This window comes from Orycteropus afer, unplaced genomic scaffold, assembly GCF_000298275.1.
Source record: "Orycteropus afer afer isolate SDZICR_OR568_19922 unplaced genomic scaffold, OryAfe1.0 scaffold00002, whole genome shotgun sequence".
NCBI classification, from domain to species: Eukaryota; Metazoa; Chordata; class Mammalia; order Tubulidentata; family Orycteropodidae; genus Orycteropus; species Orycteropus afer.
The window spans coordinates 11,842,108-11,858,947 of NW_006921589.1; the positions used below are offsets into that span (position 1 = coordinate 11,842,108).

Genomic DNA, 16,840 nt, shown 5'->3' on the forward strand with positions numbered 1-16,840 from the left:
TGATTGATCCCTTTCCAAAGAAGTATTCAGGTATTTGTCTTCAATCTCATTAATTCTGTCTCCCATTGCATTAATTCTACTCCTTTACCCTTTCAATGTGTTATCTATTTCTGACAATTTAGTATTAATCTTCTGGATTTCTATCTGCATATTTTGAATCATTTCTAATTTTTCATTTATTTTGTCATTTTGTTCTTGTATTTCCCTCTGGAATTCTTCTAGGGTTTTTTTCTGTGTTTTCCTTGGCCTGTCTCTCAATCCTTTGAAGATACCTAAATATCTTCTTTTGAATTCCTTATCAGGGAGTTCCAATGCTGCATCTTCCTCAGAGATGTGTTTTGGGTCTGTATCCTGGCCCTTTGTTTCTCTTGCTTTATGTTGTTTCTCTATGTGGATTGTGATGCTCTGTTGTCTCCAAGGCATTGTGACATTTTGGTGTTTATATTTAATTGGTCCAGCTCTCACATGCATATGAGGCTCTCATATACATACAACATTTACTTGGAGTGACTTGCCCACGATTTTCGTTTTCTTTGCATGTTATCTACACAAGCTGGGTACTGTGCTGTGCTCCTCTATTCACTAGTTGACAGCACTTATACACTCACCACCTGTCTCCTTTTCTGTTGTCAGCCTCTTGTATGTCCCTGTCAACCTTGGCAAACAGAGCTTGTTCTTAGGTCCCTGGAATCCAAATGAGAATGCTATCACTTTAAAATTAAAAAAAATCTTGAACAATATTATTATAAATATTACACACAAGTAAAATTTTGTTGAAAATAATTAACAAATGGTTGCAGGAATATATCAACAGGGAACTGCCAGAAATTCAAGCTGTATTCAGACAAAGATGAGGAGGGATAGCATTGCTGATGTCATATTGATCTTGGCTGAAAGCAGAGAATACCAGAAAGATGTTTACATGTATTTTGTTGACTATAGAAAAGCATTTAACTGTGTGGGTAATAATAAATTATGGATAACATTGAGAAAAATGGGAATTCCAGAGCACTTCATTGTGTTCACAAGGAATCTGTAAATAGAACAAAAGGCAGCTGTTTGAACAGAGCAAGGGGATGCAGCATAGTTTAAAATTAAAAAAGATGTGTATCAGGGTTGTATCCATTCACCACATTTATTCAATATGAATCTTGAGCAAATAATCCAAGAAACTGGACTATATGAAGAAGATTGCTGCATCAGGATTGGAGGAAGACTCGTTAACAACCTATGGTACGCAGATGACACAACCTTGCTTGCTGAAAGTGAAGAAGACTTGAAACATTTACTGATGAAAATCAAAGACTACAGTCTTCAGTGGGAGCTCTGGTAGCATAGTGGCTAAGACACTTGCCTGCTAACCAGACGGCTGGCGGTTCAAACCCACCAGCCACTCCTCGGAAGGAAGGTTGGGCAATCCTACTTCCGTAGTGATACTGCCTCGGAAACCCAAGGAGGGGTCGCTATGAGTCGGGGCCGACTCGACGGCACATAACAACAACAACAACAACAACAACAGTCTTCAGTGTGGATTACATCATAACATAAAGAAAACAAAAATCTTAACAACTGGGCCAATAAGCAACGTCAAAATAAACTGAAAAAATATCCATGTTGCCGGGGATTTTATTTTACTTGCATCCACAATCAACGCTCTTGAAGGCAACAGTCAAGAAATCAAACAATGTATTGCACTGGGCAAATCTGCTCCAAAAGGCCTCTTTAAAGTGTTAAAGAGCAAAGACATCACTTTGAAAGCTAAGGTATTCCTGTCCTGCTGTGTCCGGCAAAACCACACAGGTCATGAAACAAAGCAACACAAAAGGATGAAAAGTTTTTTAAAAGGAACAGGGGCCAGGCGGATGGGCTGCATATTCTGTGAGAGCGACCCGTGATGCATCCGCTTTGCTTTATTTATATAATTATTCTTGGAATTTCCCTATTACAATCAAGTATACATTCAAATATTCTTTTACAATACAATCACATATTTCCTTATAACAATCAAATATTACTGAAAAGTTAAAATTCCACTCTTTCCTATACCTGGAGGTCTTTTCGCATGCCCCAAAGTGTTGGATGATTAGTTGAGCTAATGTCTCTTACAGGAATAGTAAATAATTACTAAAACACATCATTCTAAAGCATAATATAATTGTTAAGGTGCATAATTCTAAAATATAATTGTTAAAACTTATTATTCTTAAGTCTGGTTACTGAAACTTAATACTCTTAAATCTAGTTACTAAGGCTTATTATTCTTAGGTAAAACACTGTTTCAGGGAATAGGTTATGGAACATTCTGCTGGAGCAATGTTCCGTCCCCAGGAACGCAATAGTAGGAGCCAAGCAAGCACTCAACCATAAGAGAGGCCTTGCCATCTCTTAGCTGTTGTTAAAACATGTGCCTTGCAGTCATGTTCTTTTGGGGGTCTTTTTCTTGGTCTCCAACACTGACTCAAGTCAATGTCTTTTCACATATGCATGTGAAAGCTGGACAGTGAATAAGGAAGACCAAAGAAGAATTGATGCATTTGAATTGTGGTGCTGGTGAAGAATATTGAAAATACCATGGACTGCCAGGAGAATGAACAACTCTGTCTTAGAAGAAGTGCAGCCAGAATGCTCCTTAGAAGTGAGAATGACCAGACTTCGTCTTCCTTACTCTGGTCCTATTATTAGAAGAGACTGGTCCCTGGGGAAGGAAATGATGCTTGTTAATGTAGAGGGTCAGCAAAAAAGGAGAAGACCTTCAACGAGGTGAATTGACACAGTGGCTGCACTAATGGGCTCAAAGCTTAGCAATAATTGTGAGGATGGTGCAGGACCAGGCAGTGTTTTGTTCTGTTGCACACAGGGTCTCTATGAGTCAGAACTGATTTGATGGCAAATAACAACTAACAACAATCTCCTAAACTGTGAGAAAACAAATTTGTTTGCTAAAGTCATTCACTGGGAGCTCTGGTAGCGTAGTGCCTAAGGCACTTGACTGCTAGCCAGAAAGCTGGCGGTTCAAACCCACCAGCCACTCCTCGGAAGGAAGATGGGGCAATCTACTTCCGTAGTGATACTGCCTCGGAAACCCAAGGAAGGGTCACTCTGAGTCTGGTCCAACTTGACAGCACATAATAACAGCAACAATAAAGTCATTCACTTGTGGCATTTCCATTATAGCAGCTATAGATATCAGAGACCAAGATCCTGATTTAGACTTTTAGCACCTAGAATTGTAAGAAAGCAAATTTCTGTTTTTTAAAACCACCCATTTTGTGGTATTCTTTGTTATAGCAACATTAGGTAAGTAAGACAAGTCCCATTTTTATTCTCATTTCACAGATGAGAAAACTGAGGCACAGAGTGGATATCTAAGGTGTCCAAGGATGCCCAATGGGCCAGGGATGGAATTGGGACTTGGGACTTATGGTTTGGTTCGAGAGCTTGCATCCGTATTTCATTTCATTATCACATCAGCTTTATGAGGAAAATAGTAATAGCCTCATTTTTATAGCTGAGATTATCTTGATACAAGTTAAACTGATCCAAGGTCACAAACTAATACAGAAGTAGAACCAGTATTTGAACTGTCTGTCTGACTCCAAAGCAGGGATTTCTGGGTCCTTTACAAGGATTTCTGAATCCATGCAGATGGGTATCCTTCAGATGGGTTCTCATGTGTTCACTTCAAGGTTCCTCTCTTCCTTCTATCAGAGCTTACAATCAGGGCTAAAAAGGTCTGCTACCGTCCAGACTATACATCTCTGCCTAGTATTAGTGAGTAAGTAAGTTCAGTGCTGCCATTGTCTTGAAAGTGTGTCGCATTGGCCCTCTCCTCTCGTCCTAGATCATTTGCGGTTTCCAAAACTCTCTTAGCTGGGGATGTTTTTGTTGCAAGTAGCAGAAAATTCTGCTTGTACAGGTTGAAATAATAAAGGAGAAATAATTGGCTTATGTGACTGAAAAGCATAGAGAGAAGGTGCAGCTCTGGGCATGGTTTGGCTCCGTTTCTCTGTGATTCTCTCAGCTCTGTCCTTTTATTTTCCATGCATTAGTTTTTGTCCTTGAATTGGCTTTGCCATTTATGGCAGCAAAATGGCTGCCAGCAGCCACAAGGCTACATATTAACTTTACCATAGTCGTTAAACAAACATCCTGGCCTATGCTCTGATTGGATCATCTCAGGTCACATGCTGAGCCAATCACCTTGGCTGTGGTGATGATCACCGGGCAGGGATGACTCCTCTCCTGTATCTCTCTTTCCTCTCCTTTAGTCTCCAAATCCAAGTGGGTTCTTCTGGAGGAATAGAAGAGATGCTGAACCTAGTATCAAGCCTGACATGGGGACGAGTTATATATACTTACAGCCATATTGTGCTGTTCACACATCTTGCATAGGAAACATATTTAAAACAAAGTGGCAAGAACAAAATTACCCCAAAGAGACCCTCACATTCCTTGAGTTGACTGGCATTAAGGCTGCACCTGTCACAACAATCTCTGTGGCACGGAGTGTTCTGCATAGAATGGAAAAAATGCTTTCACATCCAGAAACATTGTGGATCAGATTAAGAGGGAGCAGTTCCAAGTGGGAAGTGAGGTACCGAAGCTATGTTGGGTGGGAGGACTTGCTGGAACATTTTCAAGTGGGCATAATTTTATTCTAAGCTCATCTATATATATATTTCCCCCTCCTGCAGTGAAATCCTGCAGTGACACGTTCTTTTCAACTCTTGTCCTCCAGATCCACCTTCCCATTAGAGAGCTAAGCAATCACTGTTGTAGCTGCCATGCCTCTCCAGAGGGGCTTCTCCTTTACTTCACAAACTCTGGGGGGACCAGAGTTTACTTGTAATAGACAGGGGTGCTGAACTGACTTGACTGAGGGCTTAGGAAAAGCATAAGGGAATTAATTCTACATGAAGAGGAACTGGGTATTAGGCCAGGCTGCTCTTAGCCCTGGTCTTCCTCAGTGGGTCACTGGCAGAGGCCTCTCTGTTCGGTGGCTCCTGCCCCCTAGTGGCAGAAGCCATTTTCCACCGTTACCTCAGGTTGCTCTTGTGTGCAAGTAGGCATTTTGCCCAGGATCTAGACAGTCCCTTTTCTCCTCTGCCCCTTCAGTCATCACTTTATACCTCAGAACCTGCCTTTTCCCTAGATGATTAATAGGGATATGTCCAGCCCCTTCAGGGACTACTCCTCTTTCCAAGTCTTTTCTAGTCTAGGCATCTTCTAAGCTCATCAGACCAAAATAGTCCAACATCAGTAAAACAATGCATGGGTAGCCCCAGGACAACTGGCTCCTTACATTCTACTGCTATTTGCTAAATGATAAGATAACCCAGGAAAAGAGCAAGACTTGGCATCAAGAATCTGTTTGCCAGTGGCAGAATTATAGGCACCAATGACATGGCAAATTTGGCATTTATGGTAGGGGAAGGGCTTACACTCACACAGATTGGCACTAGCTTCAAACAATAAAGAATGTTTGGAAAGCAACATTGCTAGACAGACCAGCCTAGCTGTGTGGTAGAGAAATATTCAGACATACCTTAGGTATGAGTGTATGGCTTAAAGCAATAGACACTCTGAATCATGGTGGTGTCCATGAATCACAGATCAGTCTAACACCATTTATTCCATACCTCTTGATGCAGCACTTACCATGTTCCTTAGCAGAGGCTGCAATGATGGGGTCCCTGCTTTCTAGTTCACAGCCAAGTGTGGAAGACACACTTACAAACACATTATTCCAGTCCAATAGGGTTCATATGGTAATGGAGAAGTGATAAAAGTACCAGAGGGGTAAAGTCAGAGGGACAGCCATTAGTTGTTAGGGACAGCTGAGACAGAGAAGCCAAAGAAACCCAAATTTACTGCCTTCCAGTTGATTCTGACTCTTGGCAACCCAGAGAAGCAATTGTTTATCACCCAGAGGGGAGCAGAATGACCATTGACCTCAACTCTTCCATTCACTTCTTGCCTTGGCTCTTATGGTCTCCCAGATGTCCAGCCAGTCTCCAGGAGTGGCTTCATGCTCTCAGCCCCAGCGCCATTTTAATCAACCAATCATTGGCTGTAGTAGTGCCAAGGAATAGCTGGCAGTAGAGAAGGTGCTAGTTCTCCCTCTAAATCTCCACTGACATCTCTACCAGCTCCTAAGTCACCCCAAAGAAATCTGTAATATGAGGAAAAATTGTGTGCTTGCTGTCCAAACACAGCTTAAATGCAGTCTTCTACCTTTTCCCTACCATATTGTCCCCAAGTTCTTCCTTCCTAGAAGTTCTGAATGCCCCATTGTGTAAAGTCAAGTCCATTCTTCTTTATTCATATCAGGCAAGTTGGAAGCTTTCCAAGGTGGTCTACTGGGGAATTAAAGGGATTAAAAAAAATAGAAGGAAATACATAAAAAGAAGGAGAATAGAAGTGATTGCACATAGAGTGGGGAATTCAGAAAATGGACCCTAAGTTTTGGCTTCACACCTGGCATTCTTGCTCAGACAGATGATGGACCCTGGGAGTCTCTGTTGTCCCATGAGCAAATGATTTAGTCTCTTCTCCAAATGTAGCTATGGGTGGGGCTCAGAGGAGAGGTATGGTGTGATTTCCCTATATTCATCAAGTTCCCTCTCACTCTTAAGTCACTTCTGCTCTCTAAGCTGCAGGCAGTTGCTGTTGGACACACCGGCCAGTGACTCAGGTAGGAAGCCACTTTTGTTTGCTAGGACTTTCTTTGAGAGAGTGGGCTTAGTCTGACTATACTCTAGAAACACATCCACTTCTCTGGTGCCTGAGGATTTCTGTTAAATTAGCTTCAGACCTCCTCACCTGTGGACCCTGTGCTCCCCTCTGACTTCGTACATGGCTGCAGTTGGTGATAAGGTAGTCACAGCCTCCTCTCCTCCTCCTTTTATACCATTCCCTTTTGTGGGGCAGAGGCTTATAATTCCTAGTTTGATCTTTTGCTTTGCCCTAAGATTTTTTGTGTTCTGTAACAATGCAGATACTGGCAGAGAGAGGACATGCTACATTGTACGGATCTAAATGAACCTCAGGCCTGGAAGCAACCTACAGGTTAATTTACTGGGTACCCCTCAATTTCAGAAAGAAAACTGAAGCCTGAGACATAAAGGAACTTACCTAAGATCACACAGCTAATTATTGGTAGAGTCAGGATAGAATCAGAAATGGATATTTAAAAAAAAAAAAAAACCAAACCCACTGCCATCGAGTCAATTCTAACTCATAACGACCCCCATTGGGTTTCCTAGGTAGTAAATCTTTATGGAAATAGATTGCCCAGTCTTGCTTCCACACAGTGGCTCGTGGGTTTGAACTACCAGCCTTCTGGTTAGCAGTCAGATGCCTTAGGCACTGTGCTACAAGAGCTCTGGATTGGATACTAGGTATTCTTATTTCTAATCTGGGGATCTTTCCAAAGTTTTTCAGACCCAAGAGGACCCTGAGGGACTCTCTTTGGAGTTGTCTGTGTAGAGAGGGCAGCACACGCCTCCTCTGTAGCAGCTGAGCTTTTATCTCCTTTAAAGAATGGACTTCTGATAGGATTTTGTTTCAACAGTGTTTCACAATTAAAAAAAAAAAAAGAATATTTGAACATTCCTGAACTATTCTGTGGATGCTTAGAAGATGATTTCAAGGGCTAAGATGGGATTTCATCCTCTCAAATGCTTAAAATTCCTTTAGACAGAGGACCAAAATTTTTATTATTTATTTAGAGTCAAGGCTTAAAATATACATATAATGCAATTAGTTGCTATCATTTCTTTCCCCCAGAAGGTTTTGAGAAGGGTAAAGAAGATTCAGGAAGGACATAGGAGGGAAAATAACTTAGAAAGCAACCTCTGGGAACAGATTTGTCTCTTTTCGTTTTGCTTAATGCAGACCTTTCTCTAAATGCATACGACTGATCTGAATCCTCCCATCTGAATGTACAGCTGTGGTTGAGGATGGAGAAGGTCCAAGAGAGGGGACCAAGGTAGAGATGAGTCAGCTGTAGGAATGACCAAGGACAAAGGTTTTCTCCTGTATTCCATCTTCTCCCATACTCGGCCAAGCCCCAGATTTATGAGAGGTTGACACACTGTGAAGCCAATCTTTAAAGAAGTCCAAAGTGGAGGTGGGGCTGAGGGTGGGGTTTTCTGGCCATGAAATTAACAGAGAAGCTAAAGATACCCCAGTAACTGTTCTCACATCTTTGATAAGAGTGACTTGAATCTGAGTTACAGTCATATTTTTTTCCTTCTAATCTTTCAACTAGATCAAACCATGGCTGATGTCGCAGAAAACATATGGAATATTACTGATCTGTGGGACTGGCTTAATGAATTTTTAAATTCCACTGGCATGCCACCCACAGAAAAAGATCTTAGCCCCTGTAGCACAGAAACAGAGACACTCAACAAGTATGTTGTGGTTGCCATTTATGCCCTAGTATTCCTGCTGAGTCTGCTGGGCAATTCCCTGGTGATGCTGGTCATCTTATACAACCGGGCCACCTGCTCCGTCACAGATGTCTATCTGCTGAACCTGGCCATGGCTGACTTGTTTTTTGCCCTGACACTACCCTTCTGGGCTATCTCCAGGACAAATGGCTGGATTTTTGGCACACCATTATGCAAGGTGGTCTCGCTCCTGAAGGAAGTCAACTTCTACAGTGGTATCCTACTGCTGGGCTCCATCAGTGTGGATCGCTACCTGGCCATTGTCCATGCCACACGCACGTTGATCCAGAAGCGCCACTTGGTCAAATTCATATGTTTGGGCATCTGGGGACTGTCTCTGATTCTGTCCCTGCCTTTTTTCCTTTTCCGTAAGACCTATCATCCACCCTCTTCCAGCTTTGAAGTCTGCTATGAGGACATTGGTAACAACAATACAACAAAATGGAGGCTTGTGCTCCGGATCCTGCCCCAGACCTGTGGCTTCATCCTGCCACTGCTGGTCATGCTGTTCTGCTATGGATTCACCCTGCGCACACTGTTGGAGGCCCACATGAGGCAGAAGCACAAGGCCATGAGGGTCATCTTTGCTGTCGTGCTCGTCTTCTTATTCTGCTGGCTGCCCTACAACCTGGTTCTGTTCACAGACACTCTCATGAGGACTGGGGTGATCGAGGAGACCTGTGCGCGTCGGAAAGACATTGGCCGGGCGCTAGATGCCACTGAGATTCTGGGCTTTCTCCACAGCTGCCTCAACCCTCTCATCTACGCCTTCATTGGCCAGAATTTTCGCAATGGATTCCTCAAGATCCTGGCAACCCATGGCCTGGTCAGCAAGGATTTCTTGGCACGCCATCATATTACTTCTTACACTTCTTCCTCTGTCACTGTCTCTGCAAACCTCTGAAACTATCAAGGAAAGAATATCTCATCTTCATAAGGAAATGGTTACATCAGCCCAAAGGGCTGGCAGTCTGACCATGGAGAGATACTAACTGAGTTTTCAGGGAAGCTATATAGAATGTGTGGAAGTTAGGGATTGGTGTCTTCAAGGGCCAAGACCACTTTCTGTGAAAGTGCTGCAATACTTCTAAGAAAAGACCTTGACACTTTAATGAAAAGGAAGTGTCATGATGCTGAACTCCTGAATTTTTGACTTGCTTACTTGGTAATTAGCATGGTCACATATGAAACCAGAATCTTCTATTAGATTAAAGAACTAGCACTGAAGCTGTTTTCTCATGTGGTCTGGAATCTCTTGTTGGCCCTCTCCGAAATGCCACCTCAACCACTGAGCATGCTCCAACTTTTCCCGGTAGGCTGTTTGTCAGCTCTTTGTCCATGGATCAGAACTCATGGAACTATATTCTCATCTTGGGTATGTTGTCTGCTGGGGACATTGAGGCAGGTGCTACCTAAACATCAAACCACCAAGTGGCCTTGTGATACAACTGGAAAACATTTCCTCTCGGGAATGATGGGTGGACAAAGGGTGAGAGGGATTGGGAAAACAAACCTCTTGCAGGAGGATCCCCTTTGCCCCCATGACTAACATTGCATGCAGAATATGTTGGGTACCATTTTTGCATGAGACCATGCTGAGCCTTGTACAGAAAAAGATGAGCAGCTTTTAGCCCTTGCACTCTTGGAGCTTGCAGTCTGATATGGACCATCAGAAACCTCACAAACCCATATGCAGTCATCAATCAGCTGGACAGTCAGATTTTTCTAATAAATTTCTGTTCCATGTTTGCTCTTCTGGAAGAATCTTTGTTGTGATATAGAGTAAAGTTTTGGTGTGGCATTCTTGGCTGTTCCTGCAGTAGAATGAGGGCAGCACCCAAAGGAGAATCATCCCTCTGTGTTGACAGTGTTCCCTGGGGCTTTCACTCCTTCTAGAACAGTCTCTTGGGGCACAGAAGCTCCTACTCATCCCCATGTACCTCTGGCTGAGAAGGATCACTTTGCCCATAGATGAAATGCAATGTTCTTCTAGAGGTTCTCAGCTTCATCTTAATTTAAACATCATCTTCTGGTTTAGGCTTTTCCAGGATCCCTCAAATTACATTAGCTCCCTGCCCCTCCAAATGCCCACATGGGACCTTATACTTTCCCTTTGCAACACTCAGCACACTTCATTTTTTATTTCTATTTTTGCAGTGTCCCCTCCCTTCCCCTCCCATCCTTAGTAACTGACAAAGAAAGTTTCCTTCCATACATAAACATTCCCTTGACTTTTTACAATAATGAACTAATACAATATTTGTCCTGTGATTGACTTGTTTCATTTAGCATAATGTCCTCCAAGTTCATCCAGTTATGCGGTCAACAGACTTTATTGCATTTATTTCTTTGTCTGTTTTCCTTCCTTGAAAGCAAACCAAACCAGTTGCCATCCTGTTGATTTTAAGTCATGGTGACCCCATGAGTCAGGGTAGAACTATGCTCTATAGAGTTTCCAATAGCTGATGTTTCTAAAGTAGATGACCAGGCCTTTCTTCTGATACTTGAAGGCAGGAACCTTATATCCCTGGTGCCTGACACATTGCCTGGAGGCTATTAAATATGAAAGCCAAAACAAACAAACAAACAAACAAACAAACCCAAACCCACTCATCAAGTCAATTCCTACTCATAGCAACCCTATTAAACAGAGTAGAACTTCTCCATAGGGTTTCCAAAGTTTCAAATCATTACAGAAGAAGACTTCCTCCTCTTTCTCTATAGAGCACCTGGTGGGTTCAAACCACTGACCTTTGGTTGGCAGCAGAATGCCTTAACCACTGCACCATCAGGGCTCCTATTAAATGAGCAGTAAATATTTATTGGGAGCTCTGGTAGCATAGTGGCTAAGGCACTTGACTGCTAACCAGAAGGCTGGCAGTTCAAACCCACTAGCCACTCCTCGGAAGGTAGATGGGACAATCTACTTCCATAGTGATACTGCCTCGGAAACCCAAGGAGGGGTCGCTATGAGTCGGGTCCACTCGACGGCACATAACAACAGCAACAAATATTTATTGAGGTCTCTGAATGAACCAATGATTACTAAAAGGCTCTAACCCATTTATACACCATCAGCCCAAAACATCCTCTTATCTGTATTTCCCCCATTCCTCTTCCCCCTGTTGTCTTTGGAAACATATTCACTCATGGAGTTTGCCTTTGTGGTTTATCTTCATCAGATATTTATCAGTACAAAAAATGTTGCATGTGAGTACTGAAGAAGTCAGGGCTCTTTTGATTGCAAGTATCAGAAATGGAACTAAACCAATTGGAGCCCAAACTGAGAGTGTGTTGGTTTATGTGGGATGAGGAAGTAACAGAGATGACTTGAGACTGGGAATAGGATGACATACAGAGGTGGGGTTTAGATCAAGTGTGGGACTGAGATCAAAGATTGAGTGGAGTCAGAGTTGAGGTGGGTTACCAGGCATGGGATGACAGCTTGGGATAAGGTAGAGGTCAGGAAAAGATAATGTTAGAAATAGAGAGAGCTTCAGAAATAGGGAAAGGCTCAGAGATTGGGGAATGAGACTTGCAGGTGCAATGAGGGGTCAGAGACAGGAAGAGTCAAGATGGGGTTGGAGTCAAGTACAGAGTGAAGTTTAGGAATGGGATGAGTGTGGGGGTGTGCTGGGTCTCAGGGATAGGGTGTCAGAAATGGAGTGAATGTCAGGGATGGTTTGGCTTACAATGCTGGAACAAAAGGCCATCATTTGTAGGGTCACCATCCTCTCTGAAACATTGTCTAAGGTGCTCTTCTAGATCAAGAAGGGAGGCTCCTTGCCCTATTCAGCTTGAAGGTTTCCAGGTGGTTGATGAGGAAAGAGTGAGGGGATCAAGTGCTAAGAGATAGATGTGGTCCAGGAGAACAGATGAGAAGAATGCAGAGAGAATCCAGGCATAGGAAGGTAAACTGAGAACCTCCATTTTGTCTCCTCTCCTGCCCTAACGCCCCTCCACCTTTCCTGTTTACCTTAGCATCCATTTCTCTTTGCCCTATATGCCCCAAAGACAACTAACTCCACCAGGGACTTCATCAGGAGGTTAATAAGGTTGTGTATTGAGTTTGGTGCCTGAACAGGGACTTGAACCCTGGACCCTCAGACCCACAACTTGTCTGTCATTTTGTTGCACTGTGGTGGCTTGCATGTTGCTGTGATGCTGGAAGTTATGCCACCTGTATTTCAAATATAAGCAGGGTCATCCAAGGTGGACAGGTTTCAGTGGAGTTTCCAGACTAAGACAAACTAGGAAGAAGGAAGAGGCGGTCCACTTCTGAAAAAATTAGTCACGGAAAACCTTATGAGTAGCAGTGAAATGTCTGGTATAGTGCCAAAGACCTACGAGGTGAATAATTACATCAGGGAGATGCACTCCTTAGAACAATCAACCACGGAAGATCGGAAGGGCAGCAGTTGCACAGGGAGGAAGATCAGAAGGCAGGAATGCACAATAAAGGTAAACATAAGGAGGAATGCATAGGTCATCACAGAACGAATAAAGAAAGAAGATGTGATTACGGTGCACCTAACCCAAACCATTGTAGCCTCATATGCATGTGAAAGTCAGACAATGAATAAGGAAGACCACACAAGAATGATGCATTTGAATTGTGGTGTTGGCGAAGAATATTGAAAATACCATGGATTGCCAGAAGAAAGAACAAATCTCTCTTGGACGAAGGACAGCTCTTTAAAAGTGAAAATGGTCAGATTTCATTCTCATACTTTGATGATGTTGTCAAGAAAGACTAGTTCCTAGAGAAGGATATCATGCTTGGTAAAGTAGCGAGGGTCAGTGAAAAAGGGAAAGACCCTCAACAAGATGGATTGACACAGTGGCTGTGATGATGGGCTCAAGCATAGCAGCAATTGGGAGGATGGTGCAGGACCAGGCCGTGTTTCGTTCTGTTGTACATCAGGTTGCTATGAGTCGGAACCGACTAGATGACACCTAACAACAACAACAACAACAATAACATTGGGTCTGGAGGAAATAGCAAAACCAAACAGAACCCACTGCCATCAAGTTGATTCAGATTCACGACTCCATGTGTTCCAGAGCAGAACTGTTCCATAGGGTTTTCTTGGCTGCATACTTTACAGAAGGATCCCTGGTGACACAGATGTGAAAAATCTGTGGAGCAGTTCTACTCTGGAATACATGAGGTCACCATTAGTTGGGGAACAACTGGACAGCAGTTAGTAACAACAATCTTTACGGAAGCAGATTGACAGGTCTGTTTTCCAAGGCCCTGATGACTGGGTTTGAACAACCAGCTTTTAGGTTCGTGTTGTTGTTAGGTGCTGTCAAGTTGTTTCAGACTCATAGTGAAACCCTGCCCAGTCCTGTTCCATCCTCACAATTGTTGCCATATTTGAGCCCATTGTTGCAGCCACTGTGTCAATCCACTTCATTGAGGGTCGTCTTCTTTTTTGCAGAATCTCTACTTAACCCAGCATGATGTCCTTCTCTAGGGACTGGCTCCTCCTGGTAACATGTCCCAAGTACATGAGATGAAGCCTTGCCATCTTCTCTTCTAAGGGGCATTCTGGATATACTTCTTCCAAGACGGATTTATTTGTTCTTCTGACAGTCTATGGCATAGACTTTACCAACGTCATAATTCAAATGCATCAAATCTTCTTTGGTCTTCCTTATTCATTGTCCAGTTTTCACATGCATTTAAGGAGATTGAAAAGACAATGGCTTGTGTCAAGAGCACCTTAATCCTCAAAATGACATCTTTACTTTTGAATACTTTATAAAGGTCTTTTGCAGCAGATTTGCCCAATGCAATATGTTGTTTAATTTCTTTTTCTTTCTTTCTTTTTTTTTGTTGTTTGATTTCTTGACTGTTGCTACCATTGGCATTGATTATGGATCCAAGTAAAATGAAATCCTTGACTACTTCAATATTTCTGTTTATCATGTTATTGCTTATTGGTCCAGTTGTGAGGACTTTTGTTTTCTTTTTATGTTGAGGTGTAATCCATACTACAGACTGTAGTCTTTAATCTTCATCAGTAAGTGCTTCAAGTCATCCTTACTTTCAGCAAGCAAAATTGTGTCATCTGTGTATTGCAGGTTGTTAATGATTCTTGCTCCAATCCTGATGCCACATTCTTCTTCATACAGTCCATCCAGCTTCTTGGATTATTTGCTCAGTATGTTGTTGTCCGACTCATAATGACCCCTCCTTGGATTTCTGAGGCAGTATCACTATGGAAGTAGATTGCCCCATCTTCCTTTCGAGGAGTGACTGGTGGGTTTGAACCGCCAGCCTTTGCGTTAGCAGTCAAGTGCCTTAGGGACTATGCTACCAGAGCTCCTTTGCTCAGCATAGAGATTGAATAACTGTCATGAATGGCTACAACCTTGATCCATGCTGTTTTGGATTTTAAAGCATACAGTATCTCCTTGTTCTGTTTGAGTTACTGCCTCTTAGTTTATGTACTGTTTCTTCATAAGCAAAATTAAGTGTTCTGAAATCTCACTCTTTGCAATGTTATCCATAATTTGTTATCATCCACACAGCTGAATGCCTTTGCATAGTCAATAAAACACAGGTAAACATCTTTTTTCTATTCTCTGGTTCCAAAATCCATTGACATCAGCAATGATATCCCTTGTTCTGTATCCTCTTCTTAATTTTGCAGTTCTCTGTTATGGTGCAGTAAATTAGTTAATATCACTTTTCTATCAAGATCTTTGTAAATCCCACCAAATAATTAGGTGGAACTATGCAGATATACGATGCTTGTACCCCACTGAGGGGATTGGTTAGCTTGTTAATAATGTAAGTAAGGTAATGTTGTTGTTGTTAGGTGCCATCTGGTCAGCTCTGACTCATAGTGACCCTATGTACAACAGAACAAAACACTGCCCAGTCCTGTGCCAGCCTCACAATCCTTGCTATACCTGAGCCCATCCTTGCAGCCACTGTGTCAGTCCATCTCATTAAGAGCCTTCCCCTTTTTCACTGACCTTCTACTTTACCAAGCATGATATCCTTCTCCAGGGGATGGTCCCTTCCAACAATGTGACCAAAGTAAGTGAGACAAAGTCTGGCCATTCTTGCTTCCAAGGAGCATTCCTCTGTACTTCTTCCAGGACGGATTTGTTCATTCTTTTGGCAGCCCATGGTACTCTGAGTATTCTTTGCTAACACCACAACTCAAAAGCATCAACTCTTCTTCAATCTTCCTTGTTCATTGTCCAGCTCTCATATACATATGAGGTGACTGAAAATACCATGGCTTGTGTCAGGTGCACTTAGTCTTCAAGGAGGCATCTTTGCTCTTCAGCACTTGAAAGAGGTCTTTTGCAGCAGATTTTTCCAGTGCAATATGTCATTTGATGTCTTGACTGCTTCTTCCATTGGTGTTGATTGTGGAACCACATAATACGGAATCTTTAACTTCATTTTTTCCCCCTCCATTTATTATGATGCTGCTTATTGGTCCAGTTGATTTTCATTTTCTTAATGCTAAGATGTGATCCGTACTGCAGACTCCAGTCTTTAGTCTTCACCAGTAAGTACTTCAAGTCATCCTCACTTTCAGCAAGCAAAATTGTGTCATCCATGTATCACAGGTTGTTAATGAGTCTTGCTCCAATCTTGATGTCATGTTCTTCTTCATATAGTCCAGTTTCTTGGATTATTTTTTCAGCATACAGATTGAATAAGTATGGTGAAAGGATACAACCCTGATGTACTCCCTTCCTGATTTTAAAACCGTGCACTATCCCTTTGTTTTGTTTGTCTCCTGGTCTATGTACAGGTTCCCGATGAGCACAATCAAGTGTTCTGTAATTCCTGTTCTTTGAAATGCTATCCATAATTTGTTATGATCCACACAATCGAATGCTCTGCATAGTCAACAAAACACAAATAAACATCTTTCTGGTATTCTTTGCTTAGAGCCAAGATCCATCTGACATCAGCAATGATATCCCTCATTCCATGTTCTCTTCTGAATCCAGCTTGCATTTCTGGAAGTGTTTGAATTAAATTCAGCAAGATTTCACTTGTGTGTAATATTAATGATATGGTTTGATAATTTCCACATTCTGTGGGATCACCTTTCTTTGGAATGGGTACAAATGTGGATCTTTTCCAGTCATTTGGGTGGTAGTTGTCTTCCAAATTTCTTGGCATAGACAAGTGAGTACCTCCAGCAGGGCATCCATTTGTTGAAACATCTCACTGGGTATTCCATCAATTCCTGGAGCCTTGTTCTTTGCCAATTACTTCAGTGCAGCTTTGACTTCTTCCGTCAGTATCGTTGGTTCTTGATCATATGCTACCTCCTGAACTGGATGAACATCGACCAATTCTTTTTGGTACAGTGAGTCTGTGTATTTCTTCCATCTTCTTT

The 16,840-nt window shown here is 42.3% G+C and overlaps 1 protein-coding gene across 1 annotated transcript; it reads left to right on the top strand.

Moving 5' to 3' along the window:
• The first annotated feature begins 8,265 nt into the window (after positions 1 to 8,265).
• Positions 8,266 to 9,360, top strand: CXCR1 (C-X-C motif chemokine receptor 1). The gene has a single exon (XM_007959682.2). The coding sequence runs from the start codon at positions 8,281 to 8,283 to the stop codon at positions 9,358 to 9,360; it is 1,080 nt and encodes a 359-aa protein (XP_007957873.1). The 5' UTR covers positions 8,266 to 8,280.
• Positions 9,361 to 16,840: the final 7,480 nt, after the last annotated feature.